We start from the raw sequence: 19541 nt of genomic DNA, 5'->3' as shown, positions 1-19541 counted from the left end.
TCATGTGAGACCAAGGTCAAAAAACATCTTTTTTGATTACCTGTGTTTGAAAAACCAAGGTTTGAAGTATCATTATTACCACTAAAGTAATACAGTTTACCCTTCACACAGAATATCAGAGGCAACAGTATGTATGATTTATATAGACTTATAAAACATGATTTCTGAAAAAAAAGTGGACATCTAATGGAAAATTTACAGTACTGTTTTCAGTATGCATATTTTAATTTCTTAAGATCCAAATTCATGGTCTTAGCTGATAATACTAGAAACAGCCTTGAGCTTACTATTAAATTATATGAATTTCAGGCCATCTTGAAGGAGAAAAATAGCAGTTTTACATGGTCAACTTAATACTTCAATCCATCTGATAACAAATCCAAGGAACAAGAGTAATGTAGAAATCTTTTGGCTCCAATTTGATTTTTACTCTCCTTAAAAAGCAATCAATTATTCTCTTGCCTGTTTCCAAGTTTCAATTAGAATGGACCAAAATAAATTCCATCAGTTCTATTTCAGCTCTGTAATCCTAAAAACTGATATTTCATATACTTCAGTTCTTTATCCATGAAAGTATGAGACTATCAACTATGCTTTTGGATGCCCCATGAGAAACAGATAATTGTACTTGTTGTACACACACAGAATTTAATATAAGTCTGTCATCTTCTGTATAAAAAGGCCTCACTACGAGCAATTATAAAATAATGTAAACCAATGGATTTCAGTGACATGGGAGAGATTTATGATTCAATGTTTTATAAAAATGCAGGATTAAAATGTATATGAAATAGAATATTGATAAAATTTTTAAAAACTATATACACCTGGGGGAAAAGCTGGAAGAAGACAGATAAAAAATTTAAAGTCATTAATTTTAAGTAACACAATTAGTGGATGATTTTTCACTGTACACCTTGCAATTTTACATATTTTTTTCAAGCTTCTCCAATTTTATAAAACAAAAATACATAAGTAAAGACTGGACATCAGTAAAAAAAAATACAAATTTAAAAAAAGAGGGGATATGTCCTTTTATTAAATGAATGACTCAATATTAAATATTTCAACTATACCTAAAAAACCTAAAAGCTCATTGGGAATTTTTGGATCTAGAAAAATATGCTGAAGTTCTTTGGGGAGAAAATATGCCCATAATTACCCAGAACAATCTTGAAAAAAGGAGAATTAAGTGGAAAAATACCACACATGTCATTAAAACATAAAGTGCATGATACTAGCACCAAAGAAGCAGACAGAGAAGCGTAGCAGAACAGAGCTCAGAGAAAGCAAAAATATATTTAAGAACTTGATATAATGTTATAAGTGCCATTTCAAATTATTTGGCAAAGTGTGACTTATTCTCTAGATACTGTGTGGCTAGCAGGTTAACCATTCAGTGAAAAACTGTATCCTTTAATCACACTTTTTTTTAAGAAAATGATTTTGTTTATTTATTTGACAGAGAGAGAGAGATCACAAATAGGCAGAAAGGCAGGCAGAGAGAGGGGGAAGCAGGCTCCCCGCTGAGCAAGGAGTCCCATGTGGGACTCGACCCCAGGACCCTGAGATCATGACCTGAGCTGAAGGCAGAGGCTTAACCCCCTGAGCCACCCAGGCACCCCCTTAAATCATACCTTATTCCAAAATAAATTTCACTAAAATTCAGTACCTAAATGTTAAAAAATGGCATATATCCTAAGATAAAATTTAAGAGAATATTTAACAACTGTTAGATTCCCATAGCATACCTGTTGTAAAACAGTGTTCACACATATTCTAAGTATAAATATTAAAATACAAAACCTCAAAAACACAGATAGTTATTAGTAAATATTCTTACAACCTCCAGGTTGAAGGCCTTTTAAGTATAACATCAAACCCAAACAACACAAATTGATATATAGGTTTATTAAAATCTCTCAACTTCTTTATGGCAAAAGAATTATGAGGTTTTAAGCTGAATTATATGAATTCATATAATGTGAATTGTAATTATATGAACTACAAGCTGTGTGAAATATTTTTAATGTAGGACAATAAATTAGTAGTGATACTCAAAAGGAGGTCCTACAAACCAGTAACAACAATAACAAAAACAACAAATACAGCCATCATAGAAAAACTGAAAAAAAGAGTGAAAAGGCAACTGACAAAAGTAAAACTATTTGGGAAATAGGCTTGTAAATATGTTAAACCTCACAATAATCAAATAAGCAAGAATCTTAAGAAGAAATAATGTTCACTTATTCTATTGGCAACCACATCAAGGCAGGATACCATCGGTGTTGGAGAAAGTGTGAGAAAGGAGACACAGTCCTAGACTGCTGCCTACAACATGAACTGGTACATCCTCACAATGAAGAAAGAATTTGCTAATATGAATATTCCTTGACCAGGCAAGTCTACTTCCAAAAGTACATCCAAAGAAAATAATTAGTAAAGTGTGAAAAATGTGTGCTCAAGAATAGTCACTGAGATGCTGTTTATAGGGGAAACATTTACAGAGCAGTGATTCGAGCTTGTAGCTCAGGAGCCAGCCGGTCTGGATTCAAAATCCTGATTGAAACTTCTTCTTAGCCATGTGACCTTGAGCAAGTTATAATTTCTGTGCTTCAGCTTCTTCATGTGAAAAGGAGAGATAAGACTAGTACCTGCCTCATACAGTTCTGAGGATAAATAAGCAAAGAAATGAAAAACACCTAGAACACTACCAGGAATTGGGTAAGCACTCAATAAATACTACTGTTTATTATAACTGAGGGGGAAAAAAAAACCCCACCATCAAATTCCCTTTATAGGGACAGCTTAAATAAAGGATATTGATCAAAGGATGAAAATGCAATACTGTAATAAGAAATGATGATAGAGAATTTTAAGTATGGAAAAATGCCATGACAGATGACATTATATATTAAAATGAAGGTTGCAAATCAGTATTTTATCACCCTATCTTTAATCAGACATCAATATAAATATATATGTGAGCATGCAAAGAATATGGAAGCACATAAGCCTAATTATGAATAGTGACTAGGTCTGGACAGTAGAATTACAGATGACTTTAATCTTGTTCCTTATTCCTGGGCTTTTTGGTTTGAAAAAAGTTGGTTTTTGTTTTTTTTTTTTACAATGAACATATGTTACATTTGTAATAAAAAATAAACTTACACCCATTTGGGGGAAAAAAGACAACTGCAAAGTTAATTATCACAGTTACAAGTGACAGTGGGATAAGATAGAATTAAGGCAATGAGATAACAACTGCAAAGTTTAGGTACAGATTTCAGCAGAGACGGGAGGAACTTTCCAATCATCTACTCTTTAATATGCCAAAAACATGTTTACAGAGGATAGTAGTAATAAGTACAATTGGGCTAAAAACTAAATGAACAATTTGGATTTTATAAATAGTATGCTAATGAGGTTATAAATATATTACTATGTGAAGCCAGGATTGTGTTTCATTTTTAAAAATTTTAACTATCTACATTTTTCAATTCAAATTATCAATTTTCTAAAAGTAACATTTGGGCTGCAAACCAAACAAAGCTGCTTAGTAGCTATTAGCAGATAACATGATGGCAACATTGTAGGCTTATTTGGTTACACATCCTGTTTGTGTCTACAAATTTAGCTAATCTCATCTAATATTTACTGAAGTTGTCCAAATATCCAATTACATATACATACACACAAAGATCATGAACTACAGGTTACAAAGTTAGTGATTTGGTACCACTAACTTACTGTTATTTTTCTGTAAGATTTGAAGGAGCCCCAAAACAGTTTTAAAATCTTTTTTATACTTTTTTTTTATAAGCCAAAATGTGACATCTTGGATTAAGGCACAAATGAGAGGCTTGATTCAAACTCTAAAATTCCTTTAGCTCTTTAAGCATCACATATAGTTATAATATTGCTGATTACCTTATTGATTACATTAATACACTTGTTTCGAACAATAGGATTAATTTACAAATCTGTAGAAAAAAGGTAAACGAAGCAAAGAAATGACACGGAATTTGATCATCATCACTAGAATGAGCAAATCTAATTACTGGAGATTACATTTTCATGTTATTGATGTTATTAAATGATGGAAACTAAGTGTGCACAGTAGGTTTAATAGAAAGTGTCAAGAATATTAACAAAAAAAAATCTCAGCTAAAGGTCATTAGGGATCTTTACTGTTTTTATTAATGCCATTTAACAAATATATTTTTCACTTTAAATAACAGTAGAAACAAATACGTAGCTTTTTCTAACACTCTCAGCTTTTAGTACCTTTTTGTCAAAGGAAACTTCAATTCAAAGTAGTCATATAATAGTATTGGGGACATATAACATTTACAGAGGAGTTGCTATTTATGGGGAACTTAGTTTCCAGTCAGCATGAGAAAAAAAAATCATGTAGAGCTAACATTATCCTTCAAAATACTTAAAGTATAACATCTTTCATCATATTATAAGAAAACAAATTTTCCTCCTGTTTTGGAACAGTGTGCTCTCTGGTAGGTGCAGAGTGCCTTAAAAATTCTCAAAAAAACAAAACAAAACAAAAAAAAAACAAAAAAACCCACGAAAAATCCCAACAACCCTGAGGCTGAGCCAAGGTTAAGGACGTTGGTGCACTGTTTTGGAATGGGATATGGGGCAGCACCAGTGGGGAAAGAAGGGAAGTAGGGATGTGAAACAAAATAAAATATCAATAGGTACTTCACAGAGATACCGCAAACCACACAACAGTTTGCTTGACAGATGCTTTATTTGGCAGCCTGGAATCCACCAGATTGGCTTTAAGAAGAAACCACGGGATAGAGTATTCTGTGGTAAGGAGAAAGAAGCATCTACCTAGCTCTCTCCTGATTTCTATTTCCCATTGGCAAGGTTCACTCAGAGGGATTTAACTGTTCTAGACTTTCAGATTGCCTTATTCAGCTCATCTGGCAACCCATCAGGAATTCAGAGCCTAGTACAGGGTCCAATGGTAAGGAAAGCCAGATACTCAGTGCAAGTGGCTGGTTGACCCAGCTTCAAGGCAGCAACATTCCCAAGGCAGGTAAAAGGTCAAACACTGGTGGCAGATTGGTCTGGGAGGTGCGTAACGCTGAGGCAATCTGAGGACATCATAAGACTTGTGTCTGCTACAAATACTAAAGTTGAAGAAGTTGGTCTATATTTAGAGGTTTTATTGGACAAGAAAATTTTTCTTTAAATATTAAAAAGTATACTCAATATTTTAAGAAGCTTGTACCAAATATAATTGAGGTAAGAAGAAATTCATGACCCTGATCTCATGTTGCTAAGGAGCCCAGTTCACTAACTGGTATGATGGACAGAATCTGTAAAACCCAATCTTTCCCTCAATTTTAAATTTTTTCAGTTAAATCCACATGTTTTCCAACACTACTCTAGTAATTGAGTACCATGAACCAAGACTTTCTCTATGGTCCTGCTTAAGTTTCAAAGCAAACCTTGGAAGCCCCATTTTACAGAAAAAGTAATAGAAAAATAAATAATGCAGAATGTCAAGCTAACCAAAATGCATAAGACTAGATTAAACTTTCTTTTATTAGGTCATACCATCCAAACCACGGAAAATCCAGTACCCATTTTTAAAACTTTCAAAACTTAGGGAAAGCAATTCCTGCTAATCTCTGAGAATAATATTCCTTTGGAGGGTTTTTACTGGTCCTAGAAATGAGGATATTAGAAATTTCCTTAGAAAAGTCATATATAACATATACAGCTTACAGTCCAATATTTGCTTCATAGAAAAATATTACTGAGCTATAGTATACTATAAAAACATTATTATCACATTATAGAAATATAGTGGTTTCTGTGGAGTGACATCAGATTTCCTCTTCATGTTTCATTCATTACCCCAGCTGCTGAGAGTATTGCCTGCTTATTGCCCATGGCTACCCCAAGATCATACAACCTCTCTAGGCACAGCTCATCTCCAGTGATTGATGGAAATGGGTTAAATGGACCAGTCTCCTTAACTCAATTTGAGGTATCACTGAAAGGCCATCTAAACTTCTAAGTAAATTGGGGACTGATTGAGGCTTTTGTTACAACTGCATGAAAATTCCATTTCTTCTCCCTAATCCTACATTTCTCTATGGTTTCCATGGGTAGCTCTAAAGAGCATTACCAATACAATTACTGTTTGAAACCTCAGTCTCAGGGTTTATATCTTGGACAATTCAACCCATAACAAAAAGTGATACAGTAATATTGAAAGTAATGTTCTAAAATGATACTGAGAGGAAATTCATTTTAAATGTGTTTATAAGAGGATAAAAAGGCTAAAAATAAATAAGACCTCAGAGGAAAATGGGCAAAAGATAGGAATAAACAATCCTGAGAAAGAAAGGCAAATGGCCCTTAAACAGTTATCCAGTAAAGATGAGTAACTTCATAATAAAATGAATGTGACTTAAAACTATGTTAGCACCACCAATGAACAAAAAACAAAATTAAGAAAACAACTGTATTTAGAATAGCACCCAAAAGAAATATCTATTAAGATTCAACAAAAGAAGTACAAAATTCATAATTTGAAAATGATAAAACATTGCTGAAATAAATTAAAGAAACAAATATATCCCATATTCATGGATTAGAAAATATAATTTTGTTAAGATGGCAATACCCTCTAAATTGATGTACACATTCAACAAAATTCTTATGAAAATACTGCCTGGCTTTTTTACAGAAACTTATAAGATGATCCTATATTCACTTGGAAAACCAAGGGACCTAGAATAGCTAAAAAAAACTTGAAAAGAAAAACAGGTAGAAATCGACTTCTCCTGATTTCAAAACTTACTAAAAAGCTACAGTAATCAAGACAATATGGTACTGGACTAAGTATAGATGTACAAAGATCGATGGAATAAATTGAGAGTCTAGAAATAAACCCTGTTGATCATAGTCCATTAACTTTCAAAAAGACTAAGATAATTCAATGGTAAAAATAGTACTTTCAAGAAATGGTACTAGGGTAATTGCACCTCACGTGCAAAGGAATGAAATTGGATGCCTTTCTTACATGGCACAAAAATGAACGTGAAATGAACTTCATGATGAGAATAGTTAAAACTATAAATCTCTTAGAGAAAATATCCTCATAAGTTAGGCAAAACCTTCTTAGATGCAACACCAAAGCATAGGCAACAGGAAAAAAAATCAATATACTGAACATCATCAAAATTTTTTAAAAATCATGCTTAAAAACACACAACAAAGAAAAGAAAATAGTTGGGGATTGCTGGCAGATGACTGACTAGAAGGACCCTTACCTTACTTCATACGACGGTTACAACCAGATAATACTTATATCACGATAAGTAACCCATAAAATGACCTGAAGACTGGCAGAACAAACTCCATAACTAAATGAAGAGAAGAGGCTATATTAAAGAGGGTAGGAAGGGCAAAGATAGGGTCCAGAGCTAAAGGAACCCAAAGGACTGTCGTCTGAAGAGAGGGACACCACTAATGTGAACAGGGGAGAGAAAAAGATCCTCATACCAGAGAACACACATGGGGCCAAATTTCATTTGTTCTTACAACCAGTAGGACTTAAAACCTGGACATTTAAAAATCAACAGACTCCCTTTGGGAGAGCCAGGAGGACAAGAGGAAACTGAGTCTCCATCTTCAACAAGACAGCATAGAAACACCCTGCAAAGATACAGTATAGAAGCAGCAGTTTGAAAAACACCTGGGACATACTCGAGGGAGAGATGTTTACTAATCTCAGAGGGAGTCCCGAAGGGACAGAGATCAATGGGAGACTCCTCTAGGAGAAAAAGAGTTGGCAGGTGCCACTTCCCTCCCTGACCCCCAGCATAAACTCACAGCCACCTGCAGAAATCAGCATGATGCCTATACTAGCTTCCTAACTTGCTAACACTGTGCCTCCCTTGCCCCCTCCAGCCAGGCTTGCCTCAGTCCCTTCCCAGCAGGTCCCCTCCTACAGAAAATCAGCACAAACCTTGCTAATACCATGCCTCTCCTCACATCACTTTGTGGATCCAATGGCACCAATCTAACTGACCTTGGTCCTGGCAGTGGCAAGTCACCTCTTGAAGAGGAACAACTGCAAAACTTGCTAACACTATAAGTCCTGCCCCAGCTCATGTTGCAGATATGCCCCCTCCAATATGCTCTTGGCTAGAATTCATCCAAAGTGGTGCCACAAGCCAGGCAATGTGCAAGCAGCCCTTACAGAGGCCAGCACTACTGCAGAGGAACTCCTGCCTCAGGGAAAGGGAAAGATAACCATACACACCAGTGAGATTGGCTCCAGCAGTAGGCTAGAGGCAGACATCTGGTCAGACATCTGGTCTGACTACAGTCCTGCCTACCAGTGAAAGCTTCCCAGGAGAAAATTCAGGAAAAGCACCCTGCAGTTTGGTGTTACCGCATCTCTGACAAATGAAAAAGCAGCTCAGCCCCAGGAGCAGGGAACAATAAACACACATAGGAGACGTGCCTCAAGTGCCAAGTTCTAGTGAGTAGGGTGATAGCATACTTCAGAACAGGATCTCTTCTTCATAAGGTCATTACTCTCAAGAGCAAGAGACATAGCTGAATTTCCTAACACACAGAAACAGACCTAGAGAGTTAGACAAAATGAGGAGACAGAGGAATATGTTCCAAATGAAAAAAACAGAACAAAATCACAGCAAGACAGCTAGACAAAATGATGAGAAGTAACTTGCCTGATAGAGAATTTAAGGTAATGATCATAAAGATACTCACTGGACATGAGAAAAGACTGGAAGACATCAATGAGACCCTTAACAAAGAGATAAGAAAGAATCAGAGTTAAAGAACACAATAAATAAAATAAAAAATACACTAGATGGAATAAATAGTAAATTAGAGGAAGCCGAAGAATGGATCAGCAGCCTTGAGGACAGAGGGATGGAAAGTAATTAAGTTAAGCAGGTAAGAGAAAAAAAAATATGCAAAATGAGAATAGACTTAGGATATCCAGCAACATCATCAAATGTAATAACACGTGCATTACAAGGATCTCAGAAAAGAATATAGGGCAGAAAATTTATTTTATGAAATAATAGTTGAAAACTTCTCAAGTCAGAGGAAGAAAATAGAAATTCAGAGCCAGGAGGCATAAAGATCCCCCAACAAAAACAATCCGAGGAGGTCCATACCGAAAAACATAGTGATTAAAATGGCAAAAAGCAGTGATAGAGAATTTTAAAAGCTGCAAGAGAAAACAATTACATATGAAGGAAACCCCAAAGGCTATCAGCTGAAAGGGAGTGGGACAATAAATTCAAAGTGCTGAAAGGAAAAAACCTGCAGGCAAAAAATACTCTATTCAGCAAGGCTATCATTCAGAATAAAAGCAGAGATAAAGAGTTACCTAGACAATAGTTAAAGACATTCATTACCACTAAACCAACCCTATAAGAAATGTTAAAGGGGACTCTTTGGATGGAAAGGAAAGACCATATGTATGAGCAAGAAAAGTAGGAAGCACAAAAGGAGTGTTTATATAAATCAGTCGAGGGACTCACAAAATAAAAGGAGGTAAAGTATGACATTACATATCTAAAACATGGAAGGGGTGGAGTAAAGAACAGGTTCAAACTTAAAGGACCATCAACTTAAAACAGACTGCTATTTGCAAAAGATGTTATATACAAACCAATGGTAAACACAAATCAAAAACCAGTAAAAGATATGCAAAGAATAAAATTAAGAAATCAAGTATATCACTGAAAAGCCAAATAATGAGAGAGCAAGGGAAGAAAGGAACAAAGAAAAACTACAAAATCAACCATAAAATAAGTAACAAAATGGCAATAAAAACATGCTATCAATAAATACTTTGAATGTAAATGGACGAAATGCTCCAATCAAGAAACACAGGGTGACTGAAATGGATAAAGAAACAAGACCCATCTACATGCTGCCTAGAAGAGACTCATTTGAGACCTAAAGACACCTGCAGATTAAAAGTGAGGGGATGGAGAAATATATATCATGCAAAAGAATATCAAAAGAAAGCCAGAGTAGCAATACTTATATCAGACAGAACAGACTTTAAAACAAAGACTGTCACAAGACATGTCACTGTATAACCATAAAGGGAACAATCAAACAGAAGATATAACTGCTGTAAATATTTATGCACTAAAGATGGGAGCACCCAAACACATAAAGCAGTGAATAACAAACATAAAGGAACTACCTGATTGTAATATAGTAACAGTGGGGGGACTTTAAACACCCCACTTACATCAATGTATAGATTGTCCAAATAGAAAATCAAAAAGGAAGCTGTGGCTCTGAATGTACCAGAGGAAGGTAATAGATATACTCAAAATATTCCCTCCCACTCCCCCAAAAAATCCCTCCTAAAACAGCAGAATACACATTATTTTCAAGTGTACACAGAAATTTCTCCAGAACAGATCACATATTAGGCCACAAAACAAGTCTGAACAGATTAAAAAAGATCGAAGATATACCATCCATCTCTTCTGACCACAATGCTATGATATTAAAAATCAATCATAAGAAGAAATCTGGAAAACACACAAATACATGGAGGTTAAATAACATGCTACTAAGCAATGAATGGGTCAACCAAGAAATCAAGGAAATTAAAAAGTATATGGAGATAAATGAAAAAGAAAACACAATAGTATGAAATCTTTGGGATAGAGCAAAAGCTGTTCTAAGAGGAAAGTTTATAGCAATACAGGCCTACCTCAAGAAGGAAGAAAAATCTCAAACAACTTAATGTGATATCTAAAGCAGCTAGAAAAAGCACAAACAATACCCCTAATCAGCAGAGGGAAGGAAACAATAAAGATTAGATCAGAAATAAATGAAATAGGAACAAAAACAAAAACAAACAAAAAACCCAAAACAATAGATCAATGAAACCAGGAGCTGGTTCTTTATTTTTTTAAGATTTCATTTATTTATTTGAGAGATATTGAGAGAATGAGTCGGAGGAGGGGAAGAGGGCAAAGCAGACTTGCGGCTAGCAAGGAGGCCAATGTGGGACTTGATCCCAAGGTCCTGGGATCACGACCTGAGCCAAAGGTAGGTGCTTAACTGATTGAGCCATCCAGGTACCCAGGAGCTGGTTCTTTGAAAAGAACAACAAAATTGATAAGCTTTACCTGACTCGTAAAAAAATTAAATTAAATTAAATTAAATTAAAAAAAGAAAGAAAGAAAGAAGGGCTCAAACAAATGAAAGAGTAGAAACAACCGATACCACAGAATTGCAAAGGATTAAAAGAGAGTACTATGAAAAATTATATGCCAACAAATTGGAACTAATCTAGAAGAAATGGGTATTAAATTCCTAGAAAAATAGAACCTCTCAAAACTGAATCAGGAAAAATAGAAAATTTGAACCGATGGATTACTAGCAATGAAACTGAATCAGTAATCAAAAAACTCCCAATAAACAAAAGCCCAGGAACTCACAGTTTCACAGGCAATTTCTAACAACATTTAAAGAAGAGTTAATACCTATTCCTCTCAAACTATTGTAAAAAACGGAAGAAGGAAAACTTCCAAATTCATTCTAAGAGGCCAGCTTTACCTGATATCAAAGCAGATAAAGACACTACTATAGAGAACAAACTGATGGTTACCGGTGGGGAGGTGGGTGAAGATATGGGTGAAATAAGCAAAGAGGATTGAGAGTACACTTATCCTGACGAGGACTGAGTAACAGAATTGCTGAATCACCACAATGTGCACCTGAAACCATTATAACACTGTAGATTGACTATACTGGAATTAAAATTAAAAAGGAAATGAAAAGGCAACTCAGAATGAGAGAAAATATTTGTATACCCTATATTTAATAAGGGACTTACATCCAAAATTATGAAGGACTTCCAACTCAATAATAAAGAAAAGCTGATTAAAATTTGGGTAGAGAATCTGCACAGACATCTCCCCAAAGATATACAAATGGCCAATAAATACATAAAAAAATATTCAACATCTGGGAAATGTAAATCAAAACAATGAGATACCTGGGTGCCTGGGTGGCTCAGTCAGTTAAGGATTTGCCTTCGGCTCAGGTCATGATCTCAGGGTCCTGGAATCGAGCCCCAAGTTGCAGGGAGCCTGATTTCCCTCTCCTTCTGCCTTTCCTCCCCATTCCTGAGCTAGCTCTCTCTCTCTCAAATAAATAAATAAAATCTTAAAAAAACAGAAACAAAACCAAAAACAATAACATATTACTTACCAGGGAAATTCCAAAATTCCTCTGAAAGAGGAAATTTGATAGAAAAATAAAGGAGCACAAGAATGAGGCATATAAAAGCCAGAAACAAACTCATGTATGTGTGCAAAGTTAATATGTGATAGAGTTGACATTGTAAATTAGCAAATGCTAATGTTGCTCAATGTATTATTTGGCAGCAATTAGCTATCTATTTGAAGAAAATCAAACTGGATCTATACATGACACATGATAAATTCTAAATAAAAGTGAAGAGGTAATCATAAAAAAACTATAAATAAAACAGAAGAATATATATTGTAATATCTTGGTTATTATTAAGACAATATTTTAAGTAAGAACTAGTATTCAGGTTTATTATTAAGCAAGATACAAATCCCAATAAACAGAAAAGGGAAGAGTTGACAAATCCAAGTAAATTAAAAATTTTAAAATTTTTAATAAATCACCATAAAACTAAAAGGCAAACAAAATAGGAAAAAAGTTCTGTAACTTTTTTAGCAAAGAATTAATTTTTAGAAAACCTAAAGAACTCCTATAAAGCAAGAAGAGCCACAGATATAAAATAAAGTAAAAAGCAAGCATAAGACAGAAGCAGAAACTACGGAGAAACACAAATACTAATGCCACCCATCACATAAATCTAAAATATATATACAATCTCACAAATAATTCAGAGAGCATTTTTTCCCATTAGATCAAGAAGTATTTAAATGTGTGTTAAAACTCAGTATAGCAAGGTTACAGGGAAAGGAGTATTCCTAAACACCAATGGAAGAATAATATAAATTGTTACAGCCTCACGAACGGCACCACACATTAATTTTAAAATGCATAAACCCCTCAGCCAAGCAATTCCACTTATAGGTTATCTATTCTAGAGAAATAGTTTCAGATGTACATAAAGAGTTCCAACGCTCAATATGTTCACTACCACTCTGTCTTAATAAGAACTGACACCTCAGTGCTTATCATTACAGGGAAAATTAACCAAGTTAGGGAGAATTCGTGATATTCAATAGTTAAAGAATGGGGTATGTAAGTAGAGTGGTATTATAAGTTCCACTGCTACTGTAAAAAAAATAAAGCTTCAAAATACATGCATCATGATCAGACTTACATTTAAAAATTGAAGATTTATGGCCATGTTCAGAAATAAGGAAGGAAGGCTATCTACCTAGTGGTTATGGATTTTATCCCTTGAAGGAGAGGTTGGCATGGGATACTTTAGTTTTATCCTATATACCTCTATATTACTTGAGTATTTACAATGATAATATTACATGATCATCTAAACTTAATAAACAAATAACTGGAATTACATGTTGAAAATCTATAATTACAGAGCCACCCAGAAGCCCAGCACTCAGAGTACCGAACATTCACCTTGTTGGTGAATTTGAATTTTTGGTGCACTTTCTTCCATTTTATGATCATAAATTTCATAGCCAATACCTTTTTATATCTGAAATTTTATGTTCTTTCAAAAGTTAACACCATTTCACGAGAATGTTCCCTTATTTAAAAAACAAACAAACAAAAACTCTTCCTTGTCTATTGACTAAGACAATATATTCACTTTGGGTATAAGAAAAGCATTTCCTTTGTTTGTCTTTTTGTGGTTCATATGACAATTATCCTTGAATCTTAGTCCATACATGTGATAAAGATGGTCAGTGGAAAGCTAAGTGGAAAGCTAAGTGTGGTCACTGGAGTTCAAGTGTTTGCTTTTCCTTAACCTAGACAGAGGAACTTCAAGAACAACATAAACCACTTCTGCCTCTTTAGAATCAAGCAGATAAGGGAGACAGTATAGAACTTAGTAAGACCTCAATAAACAGCTCTTTTATTTTTATTTTTTAAAAGATTTTATTTATATATTTGACAGAGAGAGAGAGAGATCACAAGTAGGCAGAGAGAGAGGGGGAAGCAGGCTCCCCGCTGAGCAGAGAGCCCAATGTGGGTCCTATCCCAGGACCCTGAGACCATGACCTGAGCCAAAGGCAAAGGCCTAACCCACTGAGCCATCCAGGTGTCCCAATAAACAGTTATTTTAAAAATTACACTCTACTTCAATGAGAAAAGTACCTAGTGGCAACTTCTATATTTGTAAATTTAGAAATACATACCAAGTCGATCACACCAATACACCTGTACTTAATGCCATTGAACTGTATACTTAAAAATGGTAAAATGGTAAATTTTGTTAAGTATATTTTACCACAATACAAGAAGCTTAAAAGCTATACTGAGTAGTAGAGCCTATAATAAAAATTCATTACTTATTTGATAATGGTTGAAGCAGGTTATCAGAAATTCTAGATCAAGGCCAATTCAGTAAGTTAGCCATGAAGTATTGATCTGTGTGTTATAAAATAAGCTCTCTAGGGGCACCTGGGTGGCTCAGCTGGTTAAGTTTGACTTCAGCTCAGGTCTTGGTCTCAGGGTCCTGGGATGGAGCCCCATGTTGGGTTCTGCACTCAGTGAGGAGTCTGTTCTCCTCTTCCCACTCTTCTGCATATTCTCGTGCTCTCTCTCACTCTTAAATAAGAAAATAAAATCTTTTTTAAAAACCTATTCTACTTAAAAATTCGTTTTCACCTCTCTTAGAATCTAGGGTTTCAAAATTACTGAACAGTTTTCCGCTTAATTTCTTACATGTAGATCACCAAAGGTTCATTCTGAACATAGGAGTAAAAAGAATAAATACAGTTTATTTCACTAACACAAAACTCATGGGTAAGAAGTTAGTGCAGCTTATGTTTGAGATATTAATCATGAGACCCTAACGTATCCTCTGAAATGCTACTATTTAAAATTTAAATCTTGGGATGCCTGGGTGGCTCAGTTAAGCACCTGACTTCAGCTCAGGTCATGATCCCAGGGTCCTGGGATAGAGTCCTGCATCGGGCTCCTTGCTCATTGGCTAGTCTGCTTCTCTCTCTGCTTTCCACTCTCCCTCCTTTTGTTCACTCTCTCTGACAAAAAAATAAAATCTTAAAAAAAATTTTTTTTAAAAGTAAATCTCTAAGTTACAATGGAAATAGTTATTAAGGTAGAACTTCTTGGGGGCACTTTTGTGGCTCAGTCGGTTAAGCGTCTGACTCTTGATTTCAGCTCAGTTCATGACCTCATGGATCCTGAGATCCAGCCCCGGGGAGGCTCTGTGCTGAGCGGGGAGACTACTTGAAGATTCTTTCCCTCCTCCCCTCCCCGCCCTTGTGTGCACATGTGCTCGCATGGGCTCTCCTCTCTCTCTCTCTCTCTCAAATAAATGCTTTTGTTCTTTTTTAAACGTAGAACTTCCCGCCATAGGTTATGAATGTTCTGGAACCCTGGACTACTATGATCTAAGCCAGGGTTTATACTGAACAGTTATTCTGAGGACTGTAATATTTGTAGTTCTGGGTTGATGAATGAATCTATAGATCAACTGACTGTATAAACAGATTACTACTTTAAAAATTGCTGAGAATTTATGAGAGCTTTTAAAGTGTGAGTATATTCTTTCTCTGTCCTTATAACTGGAAGAAATATGTTTGATAACAGTGGAGATTAATAGGTTAATAGGAGAGTTAAAAGAAAAGTCCCTGGATTTCAAAATCATGTTTCACATATCAACAACTAAAGACCTTTAAGGAATAAAAAGGAAAAGAAAATATAAAGTTTTACAAAAATTCTTGTGGCCAGTGTGATAGCACCCACCAAAGAGAGTTTATTTATTCCTAAAGTCTAGTTTATTCCTAGAAAACAAATGTAGCAAAGGTTATGTTTTTCTGTCACTGACAAAATGTGCTTGTATTTTTCTATCTGTTAGCAATGATTTTATCACGTTAAAAAATTATGCAATATATTGTACTCCTTCCATTTCTGCAACCGATGCTTCAGATTAAAATGTTTAAATGTCCTTTTTAGTGAAAGTAAAACTTTTTTCCAGAATTCTAAATAAAGTTGTTGGAAATATTGTAAATTATGGCTTTCATGAAAAGGCTTATGTGTCATTTTCAAAATTGGGATGAAAAACAAGGCCAAAATGCCCAATAGCAAGATAGAACTCCTCCAACATAAATTGGCTGACTTTTCAGTCTGAAACATGATTCTACAATCCAAGTGATTTCAGGCAGTAATAAAGAAAAAGTGGTATGTAATATTAAAAGCAAAACTCCACTAACTTACTGAAAGCAATTTGGCCCAAATACAGTGGCGAGATTGTGAACATTCATGCGGTTCTGCACATGGTGCTTGGCTACTTTTGTCAAGAACTGGCATAGGTACTTGAGGAGGCAGTAGTGGGTGTCAGGCAGCTCTTTTATTAAGTCTCTTAAGCTACTCTCCTGAGCATCATTTCTGTCATCTGGAAAGAAAAAGAATAAAAAACTCTCAGGCATACTGCACAGTAACAACAACAAAAGCACAGAGGCATCGTAAGGTCTAATATTTTATTCAGGAAAAATTCCTAAAGGCTTAAATAAGCCCTTGAGAAAAAAAGGGGGCAGTTTTGCCTTTTCTTTGATATTTCAGCATTGAACTTCTCTAAATGTTAAAGATTTACTAACTCATTCAAGACACCCTGAAAATTAAAGCTTTACTAGTGCATAATATGGGTTCGTATTTCACTTCTGTGTGTCCTTACCCAAAATTAAGATACAGGTTGGCTTTTTATCCATAGTGGAACCTCCCATTTGATTACTGTCTTCAAGCTCATTAAAAACAAGAATCTCTTAGTTGAATAGAATTTAATACAAGAGACATTCCTTGGTCACCATGAACAAGACTAAACTTAATCATCAGCTAAGACTAAATCTGTAGCTAGAGGAAACTAAAGGAAACTTTTAATCCCTACATAGCTTTTTCTCTCTCCCACGTCAGAGTTTAGAATTTAATATGTGCTTCTCATACAAACACCAAAAATATCTCACAGTGAGCTAAAATTCAGACAGACATGAAAAGTTTCCTTCCATTCTCAAAGACTTAGGTGTTTTGTCAATATCTAAATACAGAAAAGTTATTTTTAAAAATTGTATACTACCTTCTCTCAGAGGCAAACATAAATATTTTATAGCAAGGACTTTAGGGAATAATCACAACCCATCTTTTTAGGCACATGTCTAAGGCAATGAGAACTTAATCCAGTTACTACTAATATACATTGGATTCCGTAACTTAGGTCAGTTGTTTTAGCCAGTCAAGTGAAAAAGAAACAGCAAAGAGAGGCAAATGTGATGCAAAGGAAGTGGATTAGTCAGTGTTACAAAATTTATGCATAACATGAGGCCATCAGAGGAAGCAGAAATCCAGAAAACATTCAGAAACTCACAGAGTGCTGCTAAGTGGCCAGAGAGCAAGGATCAGGAAGGTGGGTTCAGGAGTCCCTTTCTGGGTTAAGATCTGGGTTCTGCCACCTGACACCTGCGTGACCTTAGACTTTAAACCTTTCCTCATTTATAAATGGGAATATTAACTACCTCATGAGGTTGTGATGAGGATTAAGAGTTTCAATTTACAAAGTACCCAAACCAGAGAGGTTGCCACACCGTAAGTGCTATGTAACTACTTGTTAAACAGAGTAACTTCTTTTACTTTACCTTCATTGATTTGGTTTTATGAGAGCAGTGAGGTATTAATGAAATGTCTTTTAATATGAACCCATTTCACCTTTATGAATGTTAGAATAAGGGATGCCGCCAAAAGTACCAATGCCAAAAACATGTAGACTTCAATCTGTTAAAATCGTTTTAGAGAACATTCTATTTCGGGTTGGAGTAACTATTTCTCACTGATCACCAACAATGTGGTCCAATAACCACTACAGGGTTTACAGAAAAACAGTTTCTTGATATTAGAAAATTTTCACATTACTTTTAAAAAAGAAATCATATACAAATACTTCAATAATCCCTAAAAATATGTAGTGTGTTGCTTATGATGGCATTATTTTCCACTGTATTATGATCTTGACTATGTAAGAAATGGAAATAATTAAGTTTAGAGTGATTAAAAATTTAAAAACTACCCCTTGCTCATACCTTTATGGTTAGAAATAAATATGAACTAAAAGAAAATGAATTCTACTTTGCCTTTTTAATTTTCTTACAGTGACTAATCCAAAGTGAATCTGGATGTTTTCATGGGTATGTACTGTCTGTTTAAAACTATGGTTTAATTCTAGCATTTGAGGATACAGGCAACAGCATTCCTACAGCCTTGATAATGGGCCATTAGTCTTCTGGCTCTGAAATGAAACCGCAAATCCTAAGGCAGGCAATGTGTGAAGATACCAAATTGAATAAAACAAATATTGAAAACAGTTATGAGTTTATGACAATAAGATCTTTGAAAGAGAGGGAAAACTTTCATCACTGACTTCCAATTTTTGAAATATGATAAATAATTTTCCCAGGAAATAAACTGGCAAGTAATAGGAAGGGAGACTGATACAGTCAGAGAATCTCAAATGTAACAAAACAACATAATTCCTTTAGAGCATAAATGGAAGAATCACCAAATATCTTCTCAAAAAGAAAAAGCAGCTGAAGAAAAAATACCTTTCATTTCCTATGATGGAAGATAGACTCATTGATTCACTCACTAGGCGAGTATGGGAGTGTCCTCTACCTCTGAGGCTTTAATCTCAACACACTCACTTTGAACCCTGAATATTCATAATTTACCTCCCGACTCTGTTCAAATATAGTGACAGTGCAGTAAAGACCCTGATTTATTAACATAACATTTTTTGTCACCTCTTTTCCTACTAATAATGTGTTAATATACCAAGAATCTGTAATTTGTGTTGTTTCTAGAAATGTGGTAAAAATCGCTGCTACCCCCAGCCTGCAGCAATCTTATAGACAAGATTTCCTATACATGAGATTAATTGCTCAACACCTTTAAAAGAGGCTTCTAGGGGCGCGTGGGTGGCTCAGTTGGTTAAGCCTCTGCCTTCAGCTCAGGTCATGATCTCAGGATCCTGGGATCGAGCCCTGCATCGGCTCTCTGCTTGGTGGGGAGTCTGCTTCTCCCCCTCCCTCTGCTCTCTTTCTTTCTGTCTCCATCTCGCTCTCTTCCAATAAATAAACTCTTTTTTAAAAATGTTAAATAAAAAATAAAGGAGGCTTCTAGAGGAATGCCTAGCACAGCAAGTGGGGGCGGGGGGTGGTTGGAGAGGAAGCAGTATTGGTGTAAATGTGCCTTTTGATGCCTCAGAGCAAAAGCTTATAATAATTACTTTATTATTGCTTGCATTGTTTTTTGATTTACTGATACCTAAA

The 19541-nt window shown here is 35.1% G+C and overlaps 1 protein-coding gene across 9 annotated transcripts in view; it reads right to left on the bottom strand.

Moving 5' to 3' along the window:
• The window catches only part of FAM13A (family with sequence similarity 13 member A), a 362418-nt gene that overhangs the window by 259219 nt on the left and 83658 nt on the right, over positions 1-19541 (bottom strand). For 8 of the 9 annotated variants that reach the window (XM_044224511.1, XM_044224510.1, XM_044224506.1 and 5 more), the window contains exon 4: positions 16447-16624. The exons of the other annotated variant lie outside the window; for it this stretch is intronic. In XM_044224511.1, the coding sequence (XP_044080446.1) occupies positions 16447-16624 (178 nt within the window). The remainder of the gene's footprint in view (positions 1-16446; positions 16625-19541) is intronic. 9 annotated transcript variants of the gene reach the window in all.

This window comes from Neovison vison, chromosome 11 (genome assembly GCF_020171115.1).
Source record: "Neovison vison isolate M4711 chromosome 11, ASM_NN_V1, whole genome shotgun sequence".
NCBI classification, from domain to species: domain Eukaryota; kingdom Metazoa; phylum Chordata; class Mammalia; order Carnivora; family Mustelidae; genus Neogale; species Neogale vison.
This window is presented reverse-complemented; position numbering and strand designations above follow the sequence as displayed.